Consider the following 27,732-nt stretch of genomic DNA (forward strand, 5'->3'; position numbering starts at 1 on the left):
CGCAGAGTGAGTTCCAGGAATCGGTTGAGTCGCCAAAGACACAAATTCTGGAATCGGCGCTGCAGATATTTGTGTAGTTCTCCAGTCCGCCTGTCACTATCTTGCTGGTGGGATGGTCAGGGTGAACTCCTGCTGCTCAAATGTGCGTTGAGGCATTGGTGCTCATCTTCTGTTTACAGCTCTGAGCCAGCGGTGGAAAGTTCATGTTCCTATAGCGGGGTGAGTCTATCCAAAAGGACAACCACTGTTCACTTCCCCACAAAGTGGTACTCGTTTTATGAACCCAGGAGGGACGGAAGATGGGCTGAGTCAACCATTAACCAGGACTTGAACTGGCAACTTTTTTTATTGGGAGCCGTTCGCTCTACCGCTGAGCCACCTACCTGGGCAGGCTGTTTTGGAATCTTGTTGGTCAGATGGCCCATTAGGTAACACGCCACACACACACTGAGTGCGTGCACCATCTCATCTCACAGTGAGCCGATGGCCTCCGCGCTGGCTGTGGACTCGTGCGTGGACTTCTCGGCGTGGCTGAAGGCGCAGGGCGTGAATGCCGAGGTAGCCCGGGCCATAGACTCTGAGCTCGGCATCCGCGACTACGGAGTCCTGCGCGCCTGCGTGGGCGACGGCCACGTCCGCGCCGAGCTTCTGGCCGCGGCGCGCGACCGCCTGCCCTTCGGCTTCTACGCCGTGCTGCGCCAGTTCGTGCGCTCGCTGCACCTGCCGGAGGCCGAGGGGCCGCGGTCAGAGACGGCGCTGGGCGACCTGCTGGACGTGCTGGTGGTGCTGTTCGGCGGACTCGGCCGGGAGCTGCTGCTCTCCGCGCAGAAGCTGGGGGAGTTGGACGGCGGCCGGACGACCCCGCAGACGGAGAGGTTGAGGAGCACCACGACGGAGGATAACCGCGGTGAAGCGGACGAGCGTAAACTCTCAAGTAACAGTGAGCTGTTTTAATCATGTCCACCCGGAGTCCTGTTCCAGTATTGGAAATTGATATTTGGCGCCTGTTTCTGGTTTCTCTGTATGTATGTATATGTGTGCGTTAAACTTCTTTCGCACCCCAATGTAACCAACCGTGCTAATATGAGGTGGGGGAAATGTGCTGTGGGTTTCTGAACAGACTTCAACTGTAAGGGCATTGTTGGTTTCTCTTTCTCAGTTAACTGCGCAGAGTTTGGAAACTTTGAACCCCCCTCATCGGCTCAGGCTTTCGAAGCTCCTGAGTGGACCAACCCGGGTAAGCGGCACCCATTGGTGGATTTCTATCGAGGCAGTGTAAATCACTGCGGCGCGTCGTGTATGGTTGGAGCTTATTTTAACGTATTAGCGGTACACCGTTGATGGTGCGCAGTAAAAAGAACAAAAATTTCCAATAATTATTTATTTTCCCGCAATTCGCAACCTCGGTCAGAAAATCTTGCTGGGTGGTGGTGTGTCAAAATCAGTTCTCGTGATTTCAAAGCAGTTGGAAGATGAATGTTTATGTAGTAGAGTTAACTACTCGATGTTCACAAACTGGGAGAGCAAATCGTTAACAAGGTTTTCCCGCTCAAACTAACGGTCAGGGTCTCACAAGCTGTGAGAGCTGACCGTAAACAAGGTTTTCCCGCGCGACCAAACGGTCAGGGTCAGATAGGGTGAATTGGGATCGAAGAGCAGATTGGGAACGACCAATCACAGGGTTCCACAAGGTGGCCGGGGATTGGACAACCCGGCCACGAACAAGTATAAAGCCAGAGCGCTCAGAGCTCTCGGGGAGTTCGACTACACGAAGACCCAAGACGGCGGAAGAAGCCTAGGACCCTGGACCAAGCCCTCCAGCCCTTATAAGGGCTAGGGTTCAGAGTAACCAGTGGTCGGGGAGACATCTCCCTAGGTCCAGTCAGAGGACATTGAAAGAGCGGGGTATTAAGTAGCCTGTAGGGTGCGGAGGCTTGTACGTTCTGAGTGTAACGGGTGAGGGGACCGTATACCCCTCAGTGCATAGGGACTGTGTTCATAAGACGAATAAAAGTGTGTGCTACAAAAGACGTCGAAGAGTCAGTCTGTACAACACTACATTGGCGTCAGAAGATGGAAACAAGACGAACGAACCGCACGCGAAGTCCCGATGATGCAAGCTCCGACTCACCTGTGGGTGCTGCGGGCGGCGCTGAAGATGTTGGCGTGTTGCCAGCCGCCCCACCACCAGCTGTGCAGCCGATCGCCGCGAGCGACGGCACCCAGGCTGCTCACGCCCGCCTCGCCCAGCTGCTGCATGCTGCAGCAGCCATCCTGGAGCAACTTACCCTGGGGGCTGCGGGCGGGGAGGAACGGCCGACAACGAACGTCCCCGCCATCGCAAACCCGGAAGAGGTCGTCTTTCCCGCCGACGGGTCACGTGGAGGCGGAAGCCAAGTGCATGCTGGGACCCCCGGGGGCCAATCACGACACACTGCGTCATCAGAGAGCGACGCTGCCTTTGCAGGACCCTCCAGCAACACCGCGTCATCACGGCTGCGACGCCGTACAGTACATGTTGCCGACCAAGCCATCGCTGCGTTTGGGACCGAGTCCGAGCTTGACGAAGACGACGACACAGCTGCTCTACAGCAGCGACTGCCTGTCTTTCGCGAATTCTCGTCCACAGGGGGCGACTGGGCGGCATTTCAACGTCGCTTCCTCAGCCACCAGGAGATGGTGGGCTGGTCGGATGCACAAGCACTTCGTGCACTGCCAGCCACCTTGGACGATGACACTCTCGCTGCACTCATCTCCATTCCCAAGCGACAAAGGGCGACACTACAAGCAGCACTTCAGCGGCTGTCTGATGTCTACGGACCTCCTTCCGCCACACGCCACCAGTTCTACGAGAGACGGTGCAAGCCAAGGGAGTCGCCATTGGCGTTCCGCACCGCGCTACTCGCCATGGCAAGAGCGGCTTACCCCCGCATGGACGATGAGGCTATCGACGCACTCGTCCTTCAGAAGCTGCTGGAGATGGCGAGGGGGCTGCGCCTTGTCATCCAGGCCGTGGATGACGAGGACATGTGCTCACTGCGAGCTGCCCGGAGCATTCATGCTCACTTAATGCTGGACCAGGACGAGACCATCACCGCATCAACTACGACATCGGTGCCTGCCAGCAGGGACAACGCTCGCTCTCCTGATCGAGTCTTCTCGACGTTCAGCGCGACGCCCCAGCGATCACCGGATCGCACCAGTCGCCGCAACGACTGGGAGCGGGGACGGCCCTTCCCCCGTGGCGACGCGACGTGTTTCAACTGTGGCCGCCGAGGCCACTTCTCTCCCGACTGCCGTGCACCTCGCCGCCGCTCCGCCGATGCCCGAGACCGGGACTACAGAGCTTCCAGAGCAGCGCAGCATAACCAGGCAAGTCGCGGCACCCCACACGCTCGGCCCTCATACACACCACAACACACCATTGACTCCGCTCGGAACACGGCGTATGACACGCGGCGTTTGGCCGACTCTTCGCGACCACTGCGACCCGGGCAGTGGTCAGAGCTGGCCCATAGAGTGGTTGCAGCGACGGCGGGTTCCTCGGTGGTTGTTGGTTCGATCGAGGGGGTAGAAGTGCGCGTGCTTGTCGATACCGGTGCATCGGCCACTATCATCTCCGAGTTAATTTACAACATACTGCCCGTGCGATGTCGTTCATTGGAAAAGGTTTTCGTTCCGTTTTTCGCCGTTAATGGAAGTTCCCTAGGGATTCTCGGGCAAATTCGGGCTCAAATTGCCATTGGCGATATTAAATTGGCCGGACCTGTTTTTGTGTCTTCTTCCCTTGCGGTGCCGTGCCTTCTGGGAACCGATTTTCTTGCCAAAATGCCCATTAAAATCCTTATTGATCAGGGATGTATCGAACTTCCCTCGGGCCGCCGGTTTACATTTTTAACCGCGGCCACGCATTCACGAACGGAAAATGTTTCGGTGCAGGCTTTCACGGCTTGCGCTGTACGCATTCCGCCAGGGGCACAAATGCTCGTACCCTTACGGTTAAAGAAACCGCTCGCTCCTACCGCCTCGGTAAATGGCATTTTATTGGGACCCTCCAACACAGCCGTAAACAACCTTTCATTGGTGGCCGCACAGACTCTTGTAGCGGGCGACAGGGAGCCATTTATACAAGTTTTGAATGTCGGTCTGTCAGACACCGTCATTCCACAGGGGACAGTGCTCGCTCATGCGACAGTCGCGCCCCTGGGGACCGGGATTGTCGGACACGTAACGAACGCTCAGCAACCTCGCCCTCAGAACGGTGACGAGGGGTGGATTGACGCTCTCTGCGCTGATGCCGGCGATTTATCCGGCTCACAGCAGAGTGATTTGCGGGCTCTTTTGCGGGAATTCTCGGATGTGTTCAGCAAATCACAATTTGATATTGGCTGCACCAAGCTGCTGCGTCACCATATTGATACCGGTGACTCTGCCCCTATCCGCCAAAACCCGTTTCGGCTCAGCCCTGCGGAGAAACAGCATGTAATGGGCAGTTGACGACATGCTGGTGGCTGATATAATTTCTCCTTCAAACAACCCCTGGAGTGCTCCGATAGTGCTGGTCAAAAAGCACGATGGCAGTCTTCGATTCTGTGTAGACTTTCGGCGCCTGAATAAAATTTCCGTAGCTGACGCATATCCTCTGCCACGTATGGATGAGTCATTGGATGCCCTGGCAGGGGCGCGCTATTTTTCCACTTTGGACCTTCTGTTAGGGTTTTGGCAACTCCCCCTCGACGAAGCGTCAAAGCCAAAGACTGCTTTTCGGACACCTCAGGGCCTCTTAGAGTTTAATAGATTGCCCATGGGGCTCCACTCGGCCCCAGCGACGTTTCAGAGGCTCATGGAGCTGGTCCTCGCTGGGCTCCAGTGGGACTCATGCCTGATTTATCTTGATGACGTTATTGTCTTGGTGGTCGAGATAATGCGCCCACAATGTGTTAAAATCCGTTGGGGACGACGTCGCTGGTTCGTGCACCCCTCTCGTCTGAAGCCATTAGTTGCTCCGCGCGGCTCTGCGTCACACTCAAAACACGAGGGCCGAGCGTGTGATATGCCCGACGAGCAGGATGTCACCCCGTTAGTACCTAACCCACAGCGCAGACGTGCCATTCCTCCCGCAGATGATGTGGGACTGAGGGAGCCGGGCGAGCCACGAGTCTCTGCAAAAAGGCCTCTGGGCCCATCCAACATGTTTGCCAGGATGCCCGACCCACCAAACATGTTTGCCAGGATGCCTGACCCGTCTACACCAAGAGTCTCTGCAAAGAGGCCTTCTGACCCACCCAACATGTTTGCCAGGATGCCTGACCCGCCCAACATGTTTGCCAGGCTGCCCGACCCGTCTGCTCCGAGGGTCTCCGCAGAGAGGCCTCCTGCCCCTGCTGACATTTTTGCCAGGATGCCTGGTCAGCCTGCAGCCCGGAAAAGGGCACTCATTCCCTACGACGGGCCCGCGAAATACACACGGGCTAGATCGCGTCGGTTTTCTTGATTGCCCCTTTTTTTTTGCGGCAGCTGAATGCTGCATGCGTTGTGCGTCGCGAATGTCGTTATTTGTGATTGGTTCTGACCAGGTACATATGTTGCGTTGTTGATGGGGGGGGTATTTATAGTGGGTGTTCTTGTTCTTGTTGGTTGTGGCACACACACTTTGATTCATTGATGGGGATTTTCTGCTTGTAACAGCCGGGACGGCTGAGGCTTCCGAAGGGGAGGGTGATGTAGTAGAGTTAACTACTCGATGTTCACAAACTGGGAGAGAAAATCGTTAACAAGGTTTTCCCGCTCAAACTAACGGTCAGGGTCTCACAAGCTGTGAGAGCTGACCGTAAACAAGGTTTTCCCGCGCGACCAAACGGTCAGGGTCAGATAGGGTGAATTGGGATCGAAAAGCAGATTGGGAACGACCAATCACAGGGTTCCACAAGGTGGCCGGGGATTGGACAACCCGGCCACGAACAAGTATAAAGCCAGAGCGCTCAGAGCTCTCGGAGGAGTTCGACTACACGAAGACCCAAGACGGCGGAAGAAGCCTAGGACCCTGGACCAAGCCCTCCAGCTCTTATAAGGGCTAGGGTTCAGAGTAACCAGTGGTCGGGGAGACATCTCCCTAGGTCCAGTCAGAGGACATTGAAAGAGCGGGGTATTAAGTAGCCTGTAGGGTGAGGAGGCTTGTACGTTCTGAGTGTAACGGGTGAGGGGACCGTATACCCCTCAGTGCATAGGGACTGTGTTCATAAGACGAATAAAAGTGTGTGCTACAAAATACGTCGAAGAGTCAGTCTGTACAACACTACATTTACATGAGCGGCTGAACACGAAGAAGCTCCACACTCTGTTACCGTATAGCACAAATCAACAGGGCATTGAATGCCAATACCAAATCAAATAACATGAGCATTGAAACTGCCCAAGTAATTAAAATGATAAAAATACCATGCATTGTGGGAGTAACTGATAAACTAGCCAGATGTTTGGAAAAACAAAACATCCATGTCAAATTTAGCACGGTACATAAAATACAGAAATTAATATCTGGTACAAAATATGTATTACTGAAGCTATCAACAGAAGGTGTGTGCAAGATCAACTGCACGTGTGATAAATGTTATGTTGGGCAAACAGGACGAATGATCAGCACGAGACGCAAGAACATCAGAGAAATATTGAATACTCCGAAATACAACTGTCAGCAGTAGCAGAACACACGTGCCAATAAGGACACTCGATTGATTTTGATAATGTTGAAGTTCTGTGCAAAACTAGCTACTACTGGTAAAGACTACTTAGAGAATCTATCGAAATTGAAAGAAATACAAATAATTTTAACTGTTCGGATAACTACTGCCTTAGTGCTGCGTAGAAGCGAATCATCAAATAATACATAATTTAAATGCATGCCTATAAAGGGCACCATACTTCAATAGGGATTACCGTTGGTACGGCTATTTTAATACACAATAGACAGGAAGGACAAGATCAAAGGGCTCGCATAATACACATGCATAATGTACGTTGACTCATTAACCCCCCCTACTTTGCGAAAGAGCGCAGAAGTGTGGCCACCACATCTACGCCGCTATATAAGGAACGAAACAGACTTCTACACAAATCTGTCTGTCACCTGATGAAGCTAGTTGTAATTACTGGCGAAACGCCGTACTCAGTTTATAAATGTGGTGGCTTGGCTCTCCAACACACCGGTGTGCTGTACTAGTGACGAATTGGCACGTTCTGTTTACGTGACATCCCTTACTAGTTGGTTGCGTCGGGTGGTGGCGGGTTTTAATGACACATTATATATTTACACGATCTAACCCCAAAAACCTCTATTATGGATGATATTGGTCGTGAAAGCCTACGTGTTAAATGTTTGGTTATGTTGTGGGTGTACTGGAAATGTGGATCCCTCAGTGAATGATATCAATTGGCTCCACGAAAACCATCGGTAATTGGAATTATCGTTAATCGAATATATAAAATACATGTTAAAGGGCTTAATTTGTTCCAAGACGATCGTAAGTTGACTTTTTGAATGAGCACTCTCAAGTCACCAGGGCACTGTCTGGTTGAGGTTACGTGATGAAGCCGCTTCCTTTCTGCTTGCTCAGCTGCGGGTGAAGACGACGTGCTGACCTCATCCATGGATTGCGCAAACGCAAACCACCTGTGGAACAGAATTAAGCTGGAACAAGTTGAAGCCGTTTCTTCCTACGAGTCTCTGAGAGGTAAAGCACAGAACATCGACGACGTTCTAATCTGCTTCGGTAAAGAGATGTCAGGCATTTCACGATGCGGTCTTCTTCATATGGCTGATGTCGATGTGCAACGGCTACAATTTTGAATTGAGGTTGTTCAGGTCGGATAATTGCGTTGGGAGTAATGTGCAGTGGCGAATCATTGCTGTGATGACGATGCCTCCTCGTATTTGTGGATTGGGCATTGAGTCGTCGTTATTTGTTCCACCGTCTGTTGTGGGCGACCACAGGCTCAGCACACAGCTGGAGCATTTTACTTTTTTTCGATTGTGCACGATCAAGCGTCCACATCTGCTGCCGTGGTTTGTGCAGTGGATCCTGTTTCGGGTTGTAGCTCTATAAGCTCCACGGAAGATCAAAAAAACCTAGGGATCTTCTGCGGCATCGGGTCTTTCACAAGGAGGTGTTTGGTTGTGACTTCTTGTCAACTCCATTTGGCTTTCCAAGCTTTTATCATCGTCATCATCATAATCAGGATTTAAGTTACATTCTTGCAGGTTGAGCACATGTAGCCCAAAAGGGTTTGCAGCGCGATATTAAGCGGTGGTGGTAAGGGACGTTATTGAGATGCTGGTGGGTCAGGAGACGTCCCAGTAAAGCCTCGTAAAATCTGGACTCGTTAGGTGGAGGGCAACGGGCATACTGAAAATAATGTAACATTTTGAAACCATTAATTAGAATTACATGTATACAGTTGGTAACATAGGCCAGTTGTCCTTCATAGCAAATGCTGCTATTGTGGAGGTTACATTCAGCATACCAGTGACATTTCCTTGCTTTTCACATAGAGATAGTATAACGTATAACGCAGGTTTACTATGCCTTGGTATTGTCATGCAAAAACAAAGATCCAAGTGCTTTTGGCGAGCACCTATGAAGGCCGGCACGGCACACGACGGGGTGGGTGGCCAGCACCACGCCCAGCCGCCTTTGTCTCCCAAGTGGCGATATTAACACATCGCACCAGGTGCTCAGTGGAGGCTGAGTCGACCTAGGTGAGGCCCAGAAACCAGTTCAGATAATCGTCACTGGTGTTGGTCGTGAGCAGGAATTGAGCTCAGGTCACGGGGTTCGTAGTGCAGCGTAGTGCTAACTGCTACGCTACCACGTAGTGTATTTGTGTTTTACGTTTCACCGTAATTCCTGAGGGGTGCACGATGGCTTACAACCATACACAAGGAATACATCAGCAAATCTTCACTGATCACGTGATAAATGAAGCACCTTCAATTAGCACGATTGGATACGTACGGTACGAAATAAGTTAAACGTACTTGCAGGAGGATTTCTCCACAACTCTGGCTATCGCTTGATGAAGCTGGTTGTAATTATTGGCAAAAACGTTGTACTCGAATTGTAAATGTTGTTGGTTTAAGCTCCAACACACCTTTGTGCTGAACTGGTAACTAATTGGCACATTTTGTTTACGTGACAAACATTACTTATTGGTTGTTGGGTGGTGGCGAATTTAACGACACGTTTATAAATTTCGATTTAAAGCTTTCGTGACTGCAGGGATTCATTTTCTTGGTTCTTTCGGTAAAGTCTCGTAGAAGGGAAGTAATAAAATAATAAAAATAAAACATAATAAAATAATTCTCACGACGTTTCGGCCACAACGCAAGCAGCTGTCATCAGGTCATTCTTCACCTGTGGACGGCTGCTTGCGTTGTGGCCGAAACGTCGTGAGAATTATTTCATTTTATTTTTATTACTTTATTACTTCCCTTCTACATGACTTTACCGAAAGAACCAAAAAGACACGTTTATATTTACGCGATTTAACCCAAAAACCTCTATCTCTGTGTGGAGTTTGTATCTTCTCACCCTGTTGTGGACGGTTTCCTCGGGGTTCTGTGGCTTCCTCCCAGAGCTAACAAAACACCGTACAGTGTAACTTGTATTGGCCGCAACAAACCGATTATTTAAATTTACCTGCAAATGACTCAATGGGGGAAAACACCCACAGCGAGAACAACATTGCCCCCTCCTGACAAAACTTGGCAGGCTTCCCATGAACAAACTATATATGTATGTATGTTGAACTTCTTTCTCACCGTACGTAGCTGACCGTGCTAATCGGAGGTGCGGGGGGAAGGACAACAAACTAAACACAATAAATGAGTTCTCAATCTCGATGAAGATTTAAAAGTGCATAGCTCCGGTGGCTTCCTAATATCGGAAGGAAGAGCATTCTAGACGGCCGCACAAATGCATCCGAAAGCACCGCGCGATGTGGTGACCTTCTTTGTTCAATGGGCTAACCAAAAGCCACTGCTGCTGCGAGGTGACCGGAGTTTACGTGATGATAGTTTATGCTCCTTGACGAGATCAGTGAGGTATCATGGTTCATTTGTGGCAAGCACTTTCTGTGTAAAGGAGTGCGACTTGATAATGCTGTATTCGTTCAGCAACCAGGGTTTTCATTATTATTCACAAGGGCATAAGCTGCTGGGTGTGATGGTGCCTCCGCCGGGTTTTCATGGGTAAACAAGCGGAATAACAACAACGTATTGCTACTTTTATTATTCACAAGTGCATAATAAGCCGCTGGGTGTGACGGTGCCCCAACCCCATGTCGCAGCGATGGGCGCAGAGAAGCCGTTCCCGTGCGAGGAGTGTGGCCGGAGCTTTGCCAGCCCTGCCGACCTCAAAAAGCACGCGGTGGTCCACGCGTCAGGCCGCTGGCCCCACTTGTGCGACGCCTGCGGAAAGTGCTTCTCCAAGGCATCGCACCTGACGCGCCACTGCAGGACGCACACGGGCGAGCGGCCCTACGAGTGTGACCTCTGCGGCAAGGCCTTCTCCCAGGTGCCCAACCTCAAGAGGCACCGGAGGACCCACAGCGGAGAGCCGCCCGTGGCGCCGTGCGCTGACTACGACGGGGGATTCTCGCGCGGCCCGCAGCTGGTGGCGCACCGGTGGCTGAAGCACGGCAAAGGCGGCACACCATCACCGCCGCTGCCATCAACGTCGTATGGAGACGGTAGTCGCGAGGATTAAAACGGAGACTGCCCTCCGCGCATCTTACATGTCCGCCGGCTTTCGTCAATAAAGCGCATGTCTGCATGCATCTAAAGTATTAGAAGGCGCTTGCACAGTTTTTGCAATCTGGTGGCAGATTTCCTCTTATCTGGAGATCAGCAATGTCATCAATCCCATCCACCGTGCAGAGATTAACATGACCACTGCTGGTTTCAAAGTAAATTCTGGTGCAATTCGTTCAAGGATCTCAGTGAGCCATGCACGGAGTTAAGAAATATAAATAGTGCAGAGTCCACTGGTGGCAGGGCATTCCATAGTTTTGGTGCAGCACATGCAAAGGATCGATCACCCCAGGTGCAGAGTCCAGTTCTCAGCACATGGAGCAGATGTAAATTAGCAGATCAGCGAGGTCGTGATGGTACGTGTGAGTGAATCAGCTGTTGAATGTAAAATGGCGCAAGGCCGTTTAAGGCCCTTGTATGTTAGCAGCAACACTTTAAATTGGACCCTAAATTTAATTGAAAGCCAATGCAGATATTTTATTACAGGTGTAGTGACTGTGATTGTCACTGTGGTGCCGGACTTACGAAGCCACGGCGGATAATGTGTTTGACTTGGGTGAGCGCCGGTCAGCGCGGAGGCACCACGTACAGTGTGCGATGCGGGCTCCCGGTGAAGGAGCGAGAGGGAGTGTCAGCCAGCCAGGGTTACATTGGGGCATGATACGCTGGTTGACCTGCCGACACGTGACCGGATGATATTGGAGGGGGGCCCCCGGTGGACGGGGGCCGCTGGGCCGTCACGTGGTATAAAAGAGCTCTCGGGAGCCTTCGGGAAAGAGCCTGAGAGATCTAGAAGGTGGGCGCGGCGAGGGACGGAGCCAGCCCCAGCCGAGGCCGATATAACGGGGGGCCCCGTGAGGGGCTCAGGGTTCTTCGTGTTGCTGGTGATGAAGATCCACGTCGGGTAAAATAAGCCTCTAGCCACGCGGTCCAAGACCCAGCTTGTGGTCCGGGCCAGGATAGCGAACCGTGTCTAGTTCTGCTGTAGCATGGCTAGATGGGCATTCAACACCCAAGTGTAGGTTGTGTTATGTTGAGTTACTGAAATACATTGTGTTGCTCCCAAGACAACGTCTGCGACTCGGTTGGATTCACTACACAAGGGCAATGTGCTCACGGAATGAGGTTCGCGTGAGCATCCTGGCGACTGCGTTCTGAACCAGCCTCAGTCGGCCCAAGACCTTGGCCGGATCCCCAGGTAACAAAGCCTCGCAATAATACGAGAAAAGACAAGGGTGTGCACTCGTCATTAGAGGTGAGTAGGTGACAGAATGTGACGTAAGCGGGCAGTGTTTCTAAGGTAGAAGAAGGAGATCCAGACCATCTTAGAAACGTGTGCATTGAAGGAGAGTGAATGGTCAAGCAAAACTCAAAGTTTGTTAACCACTTTCACGGGACAAGTCGGTACATTGTCAATTTCCAGTTTAAATGCCTCATAGGAAACCAGTTGTTTTGGAGGTCCGATGAGTAAAATATTGACTTTGGTTATGTTTAGATCAGGCATGTCCAAAGTCGGGCCCGCGGGCCGTTATTGGCCCGCGGTCAGATTTCATACGGCCCGCAGCTTCGGTCTTATAATGTGTTATTTATGGCTCGCTAGCTCTGTGAGAATAAATAATTCTAGATTTGACGCTTTCGTGACTGCAATGATTCATATTCTTAGGTTTTTTCGGTAAAGTCACGTAGGTAAAAAACATTAAAAAGTAAAATAAAAAATAAATAAAAATCACGACGTTTCGGAGGCAACACAAGCTTCCGTCTTCAGGTGGTACCGTCACAGCCACGACAGCTGTATCAAGTAAATGAGAGATTGCAGAAGCTACCACTCCGTTTATATAATGGTTGGAGAAGGTGGTGGGGCAAGGGCCGCATACTTTTATTAATATGGTAAGGTGAGGCTTAAGACTAAAAATAGACTGCATAACAAAGGCTGAGACTAAAAATAGACTGCACAACTACTTATTTTTTTAAGAGGAGTTGATGACAACATGAACGTGACAGAGGAGTTGCTTGACCTCAAAAGCCTTAAAAGGCAAACCAGAGGAACAGATGTATTCGTTTCTGTTTGTGAAGCTGTTGATTATATGAAACTACCATGGAGTAAAGTTTCTGGGATCATTACCGATGGTGCGCCTGCCATGGATGGTGAGCGAAGTGGATTGTCCACACTGATCTGCAATAAAGTCAGCGAAGAAGCAGGAAACGCTATTAAACTTCACTGTATCATTCACCAGCAGGATCTCTGCGCCAAACATCTCAAATTTGACGATGTTATGAAACCAGTGGCAAAGGAAATCAATTCTATTCACTCTAAAGCTCTATACCACCGACAGTTTCAGCAGTTCTTGCGTGACATCCAGGCTGAATACGGTGACGTAATATATCAACGATGTGAGGTGGCTAAGTCGGGGTCCTCACTGCAGCGATTTTTCTCTCTCAAAGAGGAAATTGGAAATTTTTTGGGTGAGAAGGGACAACCAATGGAAGAACTGTCCGATCCTGTATGGCTGGCAAATCTGGCTTTTTTGGTTGACATAACGAAGCATCTGAATGCGCTGAAAGTTAATCTTCAAGGAAAAGTTGCAGTGGTGAGCCAGCTATACGCTCACATCAAGGCCTTTGGAACCAAACTGCAACTTTTCCAAAGACACTTGTTCCAAACAGAGCCCTGCACCGCACACTTCCCAGCTTTGAAAGAGGTCATTGACAGTTTTCCACAGGACATCGGTGCGCAAATGAAGAGTTATGCAACAGCTATCGTATTTCTTTCTGTGGAATTTAACAAACGCTTTCGGGACTTTGCAGTTATTGAAAAGGACATATTGCTTTTCTCTTCTCCCTTCTCCGTGGACCCTGATGATGCTCCTTCACAGCTGCAGCTAGAGCTCATTGAGCTGCAATGTGACGATGAGTGCCGCGGAAAACACAAGCAGTGTTCTCTTGTTGACTTTTACCGGCAGCTGGACAAAAGCAGATTTCCAGAAATGCGGTCATTCGCTAAGAAAATGCTGAGCTTATTCGGCTCCACATATTTGTGTGAGCAAACATTCTCAGTTATGAACTTAAACAAGAACCGATTGAGGTCAAGGATGAGTGACTCCCACTTGAGTGATATTTTACGCATCTCAACCACTGCCCTCAAGCCAGACCTGGTCTCTTTACTGAAATCTAGATCTCAGTATCACCCTTCTCATTAGTGTCAGCAAGTTATCTGTTCCTTGATCAATCTGAAATCGAGTGTTTTGAACGGTAACATCTGTCACTATTAACAGTGAAAAGCCTAAAGCACACTAATACACTTGGACTTATGGCACTTGTTTTTATTAAACTTTTGAATACGATTTGGTTATAACTGTTGATGTTATGTACCTGTAGATGTGACACAAACTATTGCTTTCTGAAAGATCTTGTAAAAGACAAGGGCAAAATTCACTTGTTTTAAAGTTTGTAATAAAAGACTCGTACGCTTCTCTCTGTCCTGTGTCCTTTATTTGGGTTCGATCTCTTTTCCCTCACGGCACTCCCCCTTACTCTTCGCTCTGCAGCCCCAGGCTGCTATCGCTCACGTAGCCCACTTCACAGCACTCCCCTATATACTCTTCGCTCTGCAGCCCCAGGCTGCTGTCGCTCACGTAGCCCACTTCCCTCCTTGCAGACCCGCTGCTGTCTCGTCGTGCAGACTCCCCCGCTGCCGAACTCCACCCTTGCAGACCCGCTGCTCTCTCTGCAGTCTCCTCGCTGCTCCTCCAGCCCCGGGGTCGGTCACCGTTGGCCGACGGTGCCGATCCTCGGAGTGTGTGTGTGTGTGGCGATCTCGCCACTCTCTTCCCCACTCCGCCCTGGGTGGCCTCACACTTTCCCAGTCTCCGATCACTCCCTACTGCTTCCGGTTTCTCCCCTTATAGACCTGAACCCTCTCCCCCACGTGACGTAACTCCTCCCCCCATGACGTCACCTCCGGAAGGTCGTCCACGCCCGCATTACACCACCCTCCCCCGTAGAGAAAATCCAGCCGACCTCGGCTGAACACAACTCCAACAACAATGCGGGCGAACACGACCGAATATGAAAAAGGACACAGAACACACAATATTATATCGAAGAACAAGAACACAACACAATAATTAACGAAATGTGAGGGATTTTGAGCGGGTGCGGGTCGCCGGACCGTCCCGGACGGTCGGCGGCCCTCCCGCTGAACGAGAACGTGGCAGGGTTTTAAGAGCGACAGGTTGAAGTTCGTCTGTCGCTATTGGAAGCCTGGCAACGTCCCAGTCCCCCAATCTTGCCGGCGCAGCATCAGGGGCGTCCCGCAATCGCGACCGCGGCGGGGTTGGAAGGGCTGCGGGTCTCAAAGGTTCCGCAGCCGTGTTAGGCGCACCCCGAGCTGAGTCTTCTTTCCCCTGCCACGTTACGGCCGGCTCGTCTGTAAAAGGCACAACAGGCGCTCTTGCAAGGTCACCAGGCACCGGCAAAGGCGCGTCGGCAGCAACAGACCCCGGCAAGGCAATCTCAGGAGATGACGCATCAGGTCGAGGGGCCACGTATGGTTTCAACTGAGATGTGTGGACGAACCAACGCCGAGATCCAAACCGAACACGCGCCGACTGTGGGTTGGGAACCTCAATGAGGCGAACCGGCCCCTGCCATGGTTTGTGTAACTTAGGAGAGGTACCTGGCCGCACCTGTGGACAATGAAGCCAGGCCAGGTCCCCCGGTTTCCAGGGGCATTCCCCTTTTGAACGTCGTGCTCATCTTCTGTTTACAGCTCTGAGCCAGCGGTGGAAAGTTCATGTTCCTATAGCGGGGTGAGTCTATCCAAAAGGACAACCACTGTTCACTTCCCCACAAAGTGGTACTCGTTTTATGAACCCAGGAGGGACGGAAGATGGGCTGAGTCAACCATTAACCAGGACTTGAACTGGCAACTTTTTTTATTGGGAGCCGTTCGCTCTACCGCTGAGCCACCTACCTGGGCAGGCTGTTTTGGAATCTTGTTGGTCAGATGGCCCATTAGGTAACACGCCACACACACACTGAGTGCGTGCACCATCTCATCTCACAGTGAGCCGATGGCCTCCGCGCTGGCTGTGGACTCGTGCGTGGACTTCTCGGCGTGGCTGAAGGCGCAGGGCGTGAATGCCGAGGTAGCCCGGGCCATAGACTCTGAGCTCGGCATCCGCGACTACGGAGTCCTGCGCGCCTGCGTGGGCGACGGCCACGTCCGCGCCGAGCTTCTGGCCGCGGCGCGCGACCGCCTGCCCTTCGGCTTCTACGCCGTGCTGCGCCAGTTCGTGCGCTCGCTGCACCTGCCGGAGGCCGAGGGGCCGCGGTCAGAGACGGCGCTGGGCGACCTGCTGGACGTGCTGGTGGTGCTGTTCGGCGGACTCGGCCGGGAGCTGCTGCTCTCCGCGCAGAAGCTGGGGGAGTTGGACGGCGGCCGGACGACCCCGCAGACGGAGAGGTTGAGGAGCACCACGACGGAGGATAACCGCGGTGAAGCGGACGAGCGTAAACTCTCAAGTAACAGTGAGCTGTTTTAATCATGTCCACCCGGAGTCCTGTTCCAGTATTGGAAATTGATATTTGGCGCCTGTTTCTGGTTTCTCTGTATGTATGTATATGTGTGCGTTAAACTTCTTTCGCACCCCAATGTAACCAACCGTGCTAATATGAGGTGGGGGAAATGTGCTGTGGGTTTCTGAACAGACTTCAACTGTAAGGGCATTGTTGGTTTCTCTTTCTCAGTTAACTGCGCAGAGTTTGGAAACTTTGAACCCCCCTCATCGGCTCAGGCTTTCGAAGCTCCTGAGTGGACCAACCCGGGTAAGCGGCACCCATTGGTGGATTTCTATCGAGGCAGTGTAAATCACTGCGGCGCGTCGTGTATGGTTGGAGCTTATTTTAACGTATTAGCGGTACACCGTTGATGGTGCGCAGTAAAAAGAACAAAAATTTCCAATAATTATTTATTTTCCCGCAATTCGCAACCTCGGTCAGAAAATCTTGCTGGGTGGTGGTGTGTCAAAATCAGTTCTCGTGATTTCAAAGCAGTTGGAAGATGAATGTTTATGTAGTAGAGTTAACTACTCGATGTTCACAAACTGGGAGAGCAAATCGTTAACAAGGTTTTCCCGCTCAAACTAACGGTCAGGGTCTCACAAGCTGTGAGAGCTGACCGTAAACAAGGTTTTCCCGCGCGACCAAACGGTCAGGGTCAGATAGGGTGAATTGGGATCGAAGAGCAGATTGGGAACGACCAATCACAGGGTTCCACAAGGTGGCCGGGGATTGGACAACCCGGCCACGAACAAGTATAAAGCCAGAGCGCTCAGAGCTCTCGGGGAGTTCGACTACACGAAGACCCAAGACGGCGGAAGAAGCCTAGGACCCTGGACCAAGCCCTCCAGCCCTTATAAGGGCTAGGGTTCAGAGTAACCAGTGGTCGGGGAGACATCTCCCTAGGTCCAGTCAGAGGACATTGAAAGAGCGGGGTATTAAGTAGCCTGTAGGGTGCGGAGGCTTGTACGTTCTGAGTGTAACGGGTGAGGGGACCGTATACCCCTCAGTGCATAGGGACTGTGTTCATAAGACGAATAAAAGTGTGTGCTACAAAAGACGTCGAAGAGTCAGTCTGTACAACACTACATTGGCGTCAGAAGATGGAAACAAGACGAACGAACCGCACGCGAAGTCCCGATGATGCAAGCTCCGACTCACCTGTGGGTGCTGCGGGCGGCGCTGAAGATGTTGGCGTGTTGCCAGCCGCCCCACCACCAGCTGTGCAGCCGATCGCCGCGAGCGACGGCACCCAGGCTGCTCACGCCCGCCTCGCCCAGCTGCTGCATGCTGCAGCAGCCATCCTGGAGCAACTTACCCTGGGGGCTGCGGGCGGGGAGGAACGGCCGACAACGAACGTCCCCGCCATCGCAAACCCGGAAGAGGTCGTCTTTCCCGCCGACGGGTCACGTGGAGGCGGAAGCCAAGTGCATGCTGGGACCCCCGGGGGCCAATCACGACACACTGCGTCATCAGAGAGCGACGCTGCCTTTGCAGGACCCTCCAGCAACACCGCGTCATCACGGCTGCGACGCCGTACAGTACATGTTGCCGACCAAGCCATCGCTGCGTTTGGGACCGAGTCCGAGCTTGACGAAGACGACGACACAGCTGCTCTACAGCAGCGACTGCCTGTCTTTCGCGAATTCTCGTCCACAGGGGGCGACTGGGCGGCATTTCAACGTCGCTTCCTCAGCCACCAGGAGATGGTGGGCTGGTCGGATGCACAAGCACTTCGTGCACTGCCAGCCACCTTGGACGATGACACTCTCGCTGCACTCATCTCCATTCCCAAGCGACAAAGGGCGACACTACAAGCAGCACTTCAGCGGCTGTCTGATGTCTACGGACCTCCTTCCGCCACACGCCACCAGTTCTACGAGAGACGGTGCAAGCCAAGGGAGTCGCCATTGGCGTTCCGCACCGCGCTACTCGCCATGGCAAGAGCGGCTTACCCCCGCATGGACGATGAGGCTATCGACGCACTCGTCCTTCAGAAGCTGCTGGAGATGGCGAGGGGGCTGCGCCTTGTCATCCAGGCCGTGGATGACGAGGACATGTGCTCACTGCGAGCTGCCCGGAGCATTCATGCTCACTTAATGCTGGACCAGGACGAGACCATCACCGCATCAACTACGACATCGGTGCCTGCCAGCAGGGACAACGCTCGCTCTCCTGATCGAGTCTTCTCGACGTTCAGCGCGACGCCCCAGCGATCACCGGATCGCACCAGTCGCCGCAACGACTGGGAGCGGGGACGGCCCTTCCCCCGTGGCGACGCGACGTGTTTCAACTGTGGCCGCCGAGGCCACTTCTCTCCCGACTGCCGTGCACCTCGCCGCCGCTCCGCCGGATCCCGAGACCGGGACTACAGAGCTTCCAGAGCAGCGCAGCATAACCAGGCAAGTCGCGGCACCCCACACGCTCGGCCCTCATACACACCACAACACACCATTGACTCCGCTCGGAACACGGCGTATGACACGCGGCGTTTGGCCGACTCTTCGCGACCACTGCGACCCGGGCAGTGGTCAGAGCTGGCCCATAGAGTGGTTGCAGCGACGGCGGGTTCCTCGGTGGTTGTTGGTTCGATCGAGGGGGTAGAAGTGCGCGTGCTTGTCGATACCGGTGCATCGGCCACTATCATCTCCGAGTTAATTTACAACATACTGCCCGTGCGATGTCGTTCATTGGAAAAGGTTTTCGTTCCGTTTTTCGCCGTTAATGGAAGTTCCCTAGGGATTCTCGGGCAAATTCGGGCTCAAATTGCCATTGGCGATATTAAATTGGCCGGACCTGTTTTTGTGTCTTCTTCCCTTGCGGTGCCGTGCCTTCTGGGAACCGATTTTCTTGCCAAAATGCCCATTAAAATCCTTATTGATCAGGGATGTATCGAACTTCCCTCGGGCCGCCGGTTTACATTTTTAACCGCGGCCACGCATTCACGAACGGAAAATGTTTCGGTGCAGGCTTTCACGGCTTGCGCTGTACGCATTCCGCCAGGGGCACAAATGCTCGTACCCTTACGGTTAAAGAAACCGCTCGCTCCTACCGCCTCGGTAAATGGCATTTTATTGGGACCCTCCAACACAGCCGTAAACAACCTTTCATTGGTGGCCGCACAGACTCTTGTAGCGGGCGACAGGGAGCCATTTATACAAGTTTTGAATGTCGGTCTGTCAGACACCGTCATTCCACAGGGGACAGTGCTCGCTCATGCGACAGTCGCGCCCCTGGGGACCGGGATTGTCGGACACGTAACGAACGCTCAGCAACCTCGCCCTCAGAACGGTGACGAGGGGTGGATTGACGCTCTCTGCGCTGATGCCGGCGATTTATCCGGCTCACAGCAGAGTGATTTGCGGGCTCTTTTGCGGGAATTCTCGGATGTGTTCAGCAAATCACAATTTGATATTGGCTGCACCAAGCTGCTGCGTCACCATATTGATACCGGTGACTCTGCCCCTATCCGCCAAAACCCGTTTCGGCTCAGCCCTGCGGAGAAACAGCATGTAATGGGCAGTTGACGACATGCTGGTGGCTGATATAATTTCTCCTTCAAACAACCCCTGGAGTGCTCCGATAGTGCTGGTCAAAAAGCACGATGGCAGTCTTCGATTCTGTGTAGACTTTCGGCGCCTGAATAAAATTTCCGTAGCTGACGCATATCCTCTGCCACGTATGGATGAGTCATTGGATGCCCTGGCAGGGGCGCGCTATTTTTCCACTTTGGACCTTCTGTTAGGGTTTTGGCAACTCCCCCTCGACGAAGCGTCAAAGCCAAAGACTGCTTTTCGGACACCTCAGGGCCTCTTAGAGTTTAATAGATTGCCCATGGGGCTCCACTCGGCCCCAGCGACGTTTCAGAGGCTCATGGAGCTGGTCCTCGCTGGGCTCCAGTGGGACTCATGCCTGATTTATCTTGATGACGTTATTGTCTTGGTGGTCGAGATAATGCGCCCACAATGTGTTAAAATCCGTTGGGGACGACGTCGCTGGTTCGTGCACCCCTCTCGTCTGAAGCCATTAGTTGCTCCGCGCGGCTCTGCGTCACACTCAAAACACGAGGGCCGAGCGTGTGATATGCCCGACGAGCAGGATGTCACCCCGTTAGTACCTAACCCACAGCGCAGACGTGCCATTCCTCCCGCAGATGATGTGGGACTGAGGGAGCCGGGCGAGCCACGAGTCTCTGCAAAAAGGCCTCTGGGCCCATCCAACATGTTTGCCAGGATGCCCGACCCACCAAACATGTTTGCCAGGATGCCTGACCCGTCTACACCAAGAGTCTCTGCAAAGAGGCCTTCTGACCCACCCAACATGTTTGCCAGGATGCCTGACCCGCCCAACATGTTTGCCAGGCTGCCCGACCCGTCTGCTCCGAGGGTCTCCGCAGAGAGGCCTCCTGCCCCTGCTGACATTTTTGCCAGGATGCCTGGTCAGCCTGCAGCCCGGAAAAGGGCACTCATTCCCTACGACGGGCCCGCGAAATACACACGGGCTAGATCGCGTCGGTTTTCTTGATTGCCTCTTTTTTTTTGCGGCAGCTGAATGCTGCATGCGTTGTGCGTCGCGAATGTCGTTATTTGTGATTGGTTCTGACCAGGTACATATGTTGCGTTGTTGATGGGGGGGGTATTTATAGTGGGTGTTCTTGTTCTTGTTGGTTGTGGCACACACACTTTGATTCATTGATGGGGATTTTCTGCTTGTAACAGCCGGGACGGCTGAGGCTTCCGAAGGGGAGGGTGATGTAGTAGAGTTAACTACTCGATGTTCACAAACTGGGAGAGAAAATCGTTAACAAGGTTTTCCCGCTCAAACTAACGGTCAGGGTCTCACAAGCTGTGAGAGCTGACCGTAAACAAGGTTTTCCCGCGCGACCAAACGGTCAGGGTCAGATAGGGTGAATTGGGATCGAAAAGCAGATTGGGAACGACCAATCACAGGGTTCCACAAGGTGGCCGGGGATTGGACAACCCGGCCACGAACAAGTATAAAGCCAGAGCGCTCAGAGCTCTCGGAGGAGTTCGACTACACGAAGACCCAAGACGGCGGAAGAAGCCTAGGACCCTGGACCAAGCCCTCCAGCTCTTATAAGGGCTAGGGTTCAGAGTAACCAGTGGTCGGGGAGACATCTCCCTAGGTCCAGTCAGAGGACATTGAAAGAGCGGGGTATTAAGTAGCCTGTAGGGTGAGGAGGCTTGTACGTTCTGAGTGTAACGGGTGAGGGGACCGTATACCCCTCAGTGCATAGGGACTGTGTTCATAAGACGAATAAAAGTGTGTGCTACAAAATACGTCGAAGAGTCAGTCTGTACAACACTACATTTACATGAGCGGCTGAACACGAAGAAGCTCCACACTCTGTTACCGTATAGCACAAATCAACAGGGCATTGAATGCCAATACCAAATCAAATAACATGAGCATTGAAACTGCCCAAGTAATTAAAATGATAAAAATACCATGCATTGTGGGAGTAACTGATAAACTAGCCAGATGTTTGGAAAAACAAAACATCCATGTCAAATTTAGCACGGTACATAAAATACAGAAATTAATATCTGGTACAAAATATGTATTACTGAAGCTATCAACAGAAGGTGTGTGCAAGATCAACTGCACGTGTGATAAATGTTATGTTGGGCAAACAGGACGAATGATCAGCACGAGACGCAAGAACATCAGAGAAATATTGAATACTCCGAAATACAACTGTCAGCAGTAGCAGAACACACGTGCCAATAAGGACACTCGATTGATTTTGATAATGTTGAAGTTCTGTGCAAAACTAGCTACTACTGGTAAAGACTACTTAGAGAATCTATCGAAATTGAAAGAAATACAAATAATTTTAACTGTTCGGATAACTACTGCCTTAGTGCTGCGTAGAAGCGAATCATCAAATAATACATAATTTAAATGCATGCCTATAAAGGGCACCATACTTCAATAGGGATTACCGTTGGTATGGCTATTTTAATACACAATAGACAGGAAGGACAAGATCAAAGGGCTCGCATAATACACATGCATAATGTACGTTGACTCATTAACCCCCCCTACTTTGCGAAAGAGCGCAGAAGTGTGGCCACCACATCTACGCCGCTATATAAGGAACGAAACAGACTTCTACACAAATCTGTCTGTCACCTGATGAAGCTAGTTGTAATTACTGGCGAAACGCCGTACTCAGTTTATAAATGTGGTGGCTTGGCTCTCCAACACACCGGTGTGCTGTACTAGTGACGAATTGGCACGTTCTGTTTACGTGACATCCCTTACTAGTTGGTTGCGTCGGGTGGTGGCGGGTTTTAATGACACATTATATATTTACACGATCTAACCCCAAAAACCTCTATTATGGATGATATTGGTCGTGAAAGCCTACGTGTTAAATGTTTGGTTATGTTGTGGGTGTACTGGAAATGTGGATCCCTCAGTGAATGATATCAATTGGCTCCACGAAAACCATCGGTAATTGGAATTATCGTTAATCGAATATATAAAATACATGTTAAAGGGCTTAATTTGTTCCAAGACGATCGTAAGTTGACTTTTTGAATGAGCACTCTCAAGTCACCAGGGCACTGTCTGGTTGAGGTTACGTGATGAAGCCGCTTCCTTTCTGCTTGCTCAGCTGCGGGTGAAGACGACGTGCTGACCTCATCCATGGATTGCGCAAACGCAAACCACCTGTGGAACAGAATTAAGCTGGAACAAGTTGAAGCCGTTTCTTCCTACGAGTCTCTGAGAGGTAAAGCACAGAACATCGACGACGTTCTAATCTGCTTCGGTAAAGAGATGTCAGGCATTTCACGATGCGGTCTTCTTCATATGGCTGATGTCGATGTGCAACGGCTACAATTTTGAATTGAGGTTGTTCAGGTCGGATAATTGCGTTGGGAGTAATGTGCAGTGGCGAATCATTGCTGTGATGACGATGCCTCCTCGTATTTGTGGATTGGGCATTGAGTCGTCGTTATTTGTTCCACCGTCTGTTGTGGGCGACCACAGGCTCAGCACACAGCTGGAGCATTTTACTTTTTTTCGATTGTGCACGATCAAGCGTCCACATCTGCTGCCGTGGTTTGTGCAGTGGATCCTGTTTCGGGTTGTAGCTCTATAAGCTCCACGGAAGATCAAAAAAACCTAGGGATCTTCTGCGGCATCGGGTCTTTCACAAGGAGGTGTTTGGTTGTGACTTCTTGTCAACTCCATTTGGCTTTCCAAGCTTTTATCATCGTCATCATCATAATCAGGATTTAAGTTACATTCTTGCAGGTTGAGCACATGTAGCCCAAAAGGGTTTGCAGCGCGATATTAAGCGGTGGTGGTAAGGGACGTTATTGAGATGCTGGTGGGTCAGGAGACGTCCCAGTAAAGCCTCGTAAAATCTGGACTCGTTAGGTGGAGGGCAACGGGCATACTGAAAATAATGTAACATTTTGAAACCATTAATTAGAATTACATGTATACAGTTGGTAACATAGGCCAGTTGTCCTTCATAGCAAATGCTGCTATTGTGGAGGTTACATTCAGCATACCAGTGACATTTCCTTGCTTTTCACATAGAGATAGTATAACGTATAACGCAGGTTTACTATGCCTTGGTATTGTCATGCAAAAACAAAGATCCAAGTGCTTTTGGCGAGCACCTATGAAGGCCGGCACGGCACACGACGGGGTGGGTGGCCAGCACCACGCCCAGCCGCCTTTGTCTCCCAAGTGGCGATATTAACACATCGCACCAGGTGCTCAGTGGAGGCTGAGTCGACCTAGGTGAGGCCCAGAAACCAGTTCAGATAATCGTCACTGGTGTTGGTCGTGAGCAGGAATTGAGCTCAGGTCACGGGGTTCGTAGTGCAGCGTAGTGCTAACTGCTACGCTACCACGTAGTGTATTTGTGTTTTACGTTTCACCGTAATTCCTGAGGGGTGCACGATGGCTTACAACCATACACAAGGAATACATCAGCAAATCTTCACTGATCACGTGATAAATGAAGCACCTTCAATTAGCACGATTGGATACGTACGGTACGAAATAAGTTAAACGTACTTGCAGGAGGATTTCTCCACAACTCTGGCTATCGCTTGATGAAGCTGGTTGTAATTATTGGCAAAAACGTTGTACTCGAATTGTAAATGTTGTTGGTTTAAGCTCCAACACACCTTTGTGCTGAACTGGTAACTAATTGGCACATTTTGTTTACGTGACAAACATTACTTATTGGTTGTTGGGTGGTGGCGAATTTAACGACACGTTTATAAATTTCGATTTAAAGCTTTCGTGACTGCAGGGATTCATTTTCTTGGTTCTTTCGGTAAAGTCTCGTAGAAGGGAAGTAATAAAATAATAAAAATAAAACATAATAAAATAATTCTCACGACGTTTCGGCCACAACGCAAGCAGCTGTCATCAGGTCATTCTTCACCTGTGGACGGCTGCTTGCGTTGTGGCCGAAACGTCGTGAGAATTATTTCATTCTTTTATTTTTATTACTTTATTACTTCCCTTCTACATGACTTTACCGAAAGAACCAAAAAGACACGTTTATATTTACGCGATTTAACCCAAAAACCTCTATCTCTGTGTGGAGTTTGTATCTTCTCACCCTGTTGTGGACGGTTTCCTCGGGGTTCTGTGGCTTCCTCCCAGAGCTAACAAAACACCGTACAGTGTAACTTGTATTGGCCGCAACAAACCGATTATTTAAATTTACCTGCAAATGACTCAATGGGGGAAAACACCCACAGCGAGAACAACATTGCCCCCTCCTGACAAAACTTGGCAGGCTTCCCATGAACAAACTATATATGTATGTATGTTGAACTTCTTTCTCACCGTACGTAGCTGACCGTGCTAATCGGAGGTGCGGGGGGAAGGACAACAAACTAAACACAATAAATGAGTTCTCAATCTCGATGAAGATTTAAAAGTGCATAGCTCCGGTGGCTTCCTAATATCGGAAGGAAGAGCATTCTAGACGGCCGCACAAATGCATCCGAAAGCACCGCGCGATGTGGTGACCTTCTTTGTTCAATGGGCTAACCAAAAGCCACTGCTGCTGCGAGGTGACCGGAGTTTACGTGATGATAGTTTATGCTCCTTGACGAGATCAGTGAGGTATCATGGTTCATTTGTGGCAAGCACTTTCTGTGTAAAGGAGTGCGACTTGATAATGCTGTATTCGTTCAGCAACCAGGGTTTTCATTATTATTCACAAGGGCATAAGCTGCTGGGTGTGATGGTGCCTCCGCCGGGTTTTCATGGGTAAACAAGCGGAATAACAACAACGTATTGCTACTTTTATTATTCACAAGTGCATAATAAGCCGCTGGGTGTGACGGTGCCCCAACCCCATGTCGCAGCGATGGGCGCAGAGAAGCCGTTCCCGTGCGAGGAGTGTGGCCGGAGCTTTGCCAGCCCTGCCGACCTCAAAAAGCACGCGGTGGTCCACGCGTCAGGCCGCTGGCCCCACTTGTGCGACGCCTGCGGAAAGTGCTTCTCCAAGGCATCGCACCTGACGCGCCACTGCAGGACGCACACGGGCGAGCGGCCCTACGAGTGTGACCTCTGCGGCAAGGCCTTCTCCCAGGTGCCCAACCTCAAGAGGCACCGGAGGACCCACAGCGGAGAGCCGCCCGTGGCGCCGTGCGCTGACTACGACGGGGGATTCTCGCGCGGCCCGCAGCTGGTGGCGCACCGGTGGCTGAAGCACGGCAAAGGCGGCACACCATCACCGCCGCTGCCATCAACGTCGTATGGAGACGGTAGTCGCGAGGATTAAAACGGAGACTGCCCTCCGCGCATCTTACATGTCCGCCGGCTTTCGTCAATAAAGCGCATGTCTGCATGCATCTAAAGTATTAGAAGGCGCTTGCACAGTTTTTGCAATCTGGTGGCAGATTTCCTCTTATCTGGAGATCAGCAATGTCATCAATCCCATCCACCGTGCAGAGATTAACATGACCACTGCTGGTTTCAAAGTAAATTCTGGTGCAATTCGTTCAAGGATCTCAGTGAGCCATGCACGGAGTTAAGAAATATAAATAGTGCAGAGTCCACTGGTGGCAGGGCATTCCATAGTTTTGGTGCAGCACATGCAAAGGATCGATCACCCCAGGTGCAGAGTCCAGTTCTCAGCACATGGAGCAGATGTAAATTAGCAGATCAGCGAGGTCGTGATGGTACGTGTGAGTGAATCAGCTGTTGAATGTAAAATGGCGCAAGGCCGTTTAAGGCCCTTGTATGTTAGCAGCAACACTTTAAATTGGACCCTAAATTTAATTGAAAGCCAATGCAGATATTTTATTACAGGTGTAGTGACTGTGATTGTCACTGTGGTGCCGGACTTACGAAGCCACGGCGGATAATGTGTTTGACTTGGGTGAGCGCCGGTCAGCGCGGAGGCACCACGTACAGTGTGCGATGCGGGCTCCCGGTGAAGGAGCGAGAGGGAGTGTCAGCCAGCCAGGGTTACATTGGGGCATGATACGCTGGTTGACCTGCCGACACGTGACCGGATGATATTGGAGGGGGGCCCCCGGTGGACGGGGGCCGCTGGGCCGTCACGTGGTATAAAAGAGCTCTCGGGAGCCTTCGGGAAAGAGCCTGAGAGATCTAGAAGGTGGGCGCGGCGAGGGACGGAGCCAGCCCCAGCCGAGGCCGATATAACGGGGGGCCCCGTGAGGGGCTCAGGGTTCTTCGTGTTGCTGGTGATGAAGATCCACGTCGGGTAAAATAAGCCTCTAGCCACGCGGTCCAAGACCCAGCTTGTGGTCCGGGCCAGGATAGCGAACCGTGTCTAGTTCTGCTGTAGCATGGCTAGATGGGCATTCAACACCCAAGTGTAGGTTGTGTTATGTTGAGTTACTGAAATACATTGTGTTGCTCCCAAGACAACGTCTGCGACTCGGTTGGATTCACTACACAAGGGCAATGTGCTCACGGAATGAGGTTCGCGTGAGCATCCTGGCGACTGCGTTCTGAACCAGCCTCAGTCGGCCCAAGACCTTGGCCGGATCCCCAGGTAACAAAGCCTCGCAATAATACGAGAAAAGACAAGGGTGTGCACTCGTCATTAGAGGTGAGTAGGTGACAGAATGTGACGTAAGCGGGCAGTGTTTCTAAGGTAGAAGAAGGAGATCCAGACCATCTTAGAAACGTGTGCATTGAAGGAGAGTGAATGGTCAAGCAAAACTCAAAGTTTGTTAACCACTTTCACGGGACAAGTCGGTACATTGTCAATTTCCAGTTTAAATGCCTCATAGGAAACCAGTTGTTTTGGAGGTCCGATGAGTAAAATATTGACTTTGGTTATGTTTAGATCAGGCATGTCCAAAGTCGGGCCCGCGGGC

At 51.4% G+C, this 27,732-nt stretch overlaps 2 protein-coding genes across 2 annotated transcripts; both read left to right on the forward strand.

The window, feature by feature from the left end:
• Positions 1-483: 483 nt before the first annotated feature.
• LOC133361906 (zinc finger protein 391-like) lies at positions 484-10,818 on the forward strand. The gene is made up of 4 exons (XM_061580882.1): positions 484-940; positions 1,160-1,237; positions 7,614-7,730; positions 10,345-10,818. The coding sequence occupies exons 1-4, from the start codon at positions 484-486 to the stop codon at positions 10,761-10,763; spliced, it is 1,071 nt and encodes a 356-aa protein (XP_061436866.1). The 3' UTR covers positions 10,764-10,818.
• Positions 10,819-15,879: 5,061 nt separating this feature from the next.
• Positions 15,880-26,162, forward strand: LOC133361907 (zinc finger protein 391-like). Its single transcript, XM_061580883.1, has 4 exons — positions 15,880-16,336; positions 16,556-16,633; positions 23,010-23,126; positions 25,744-26,162. The coding sequence occupies exons 1-4, from the start codon at positions 15,880-15,882 to the stop codon at positions 26,160-26,162; spliced, it is 1,071 nt and encodes a 356-aa protein (XP_061436867.1).
• Positions 26,163-27,732: the final 1,570 nt, after the last annotated feature.

This window comes from Lethenteron reissneri, unplaced genomic scaffold, assembly GCF_015708825.2.
Source record: "Lethenteron reissneri isolate LAM-NWPU_2019-01 unplaced genomic scaffold, ASM1570882v1 scaffold_1280, whole genome shotgun sequence".
NCBI lineage: Eukaryota > Metazoa > Chordata > Hyperoartia > Petromyzontiformes > Petromyzontidae > Lethenteron > Lethenteron reissneri.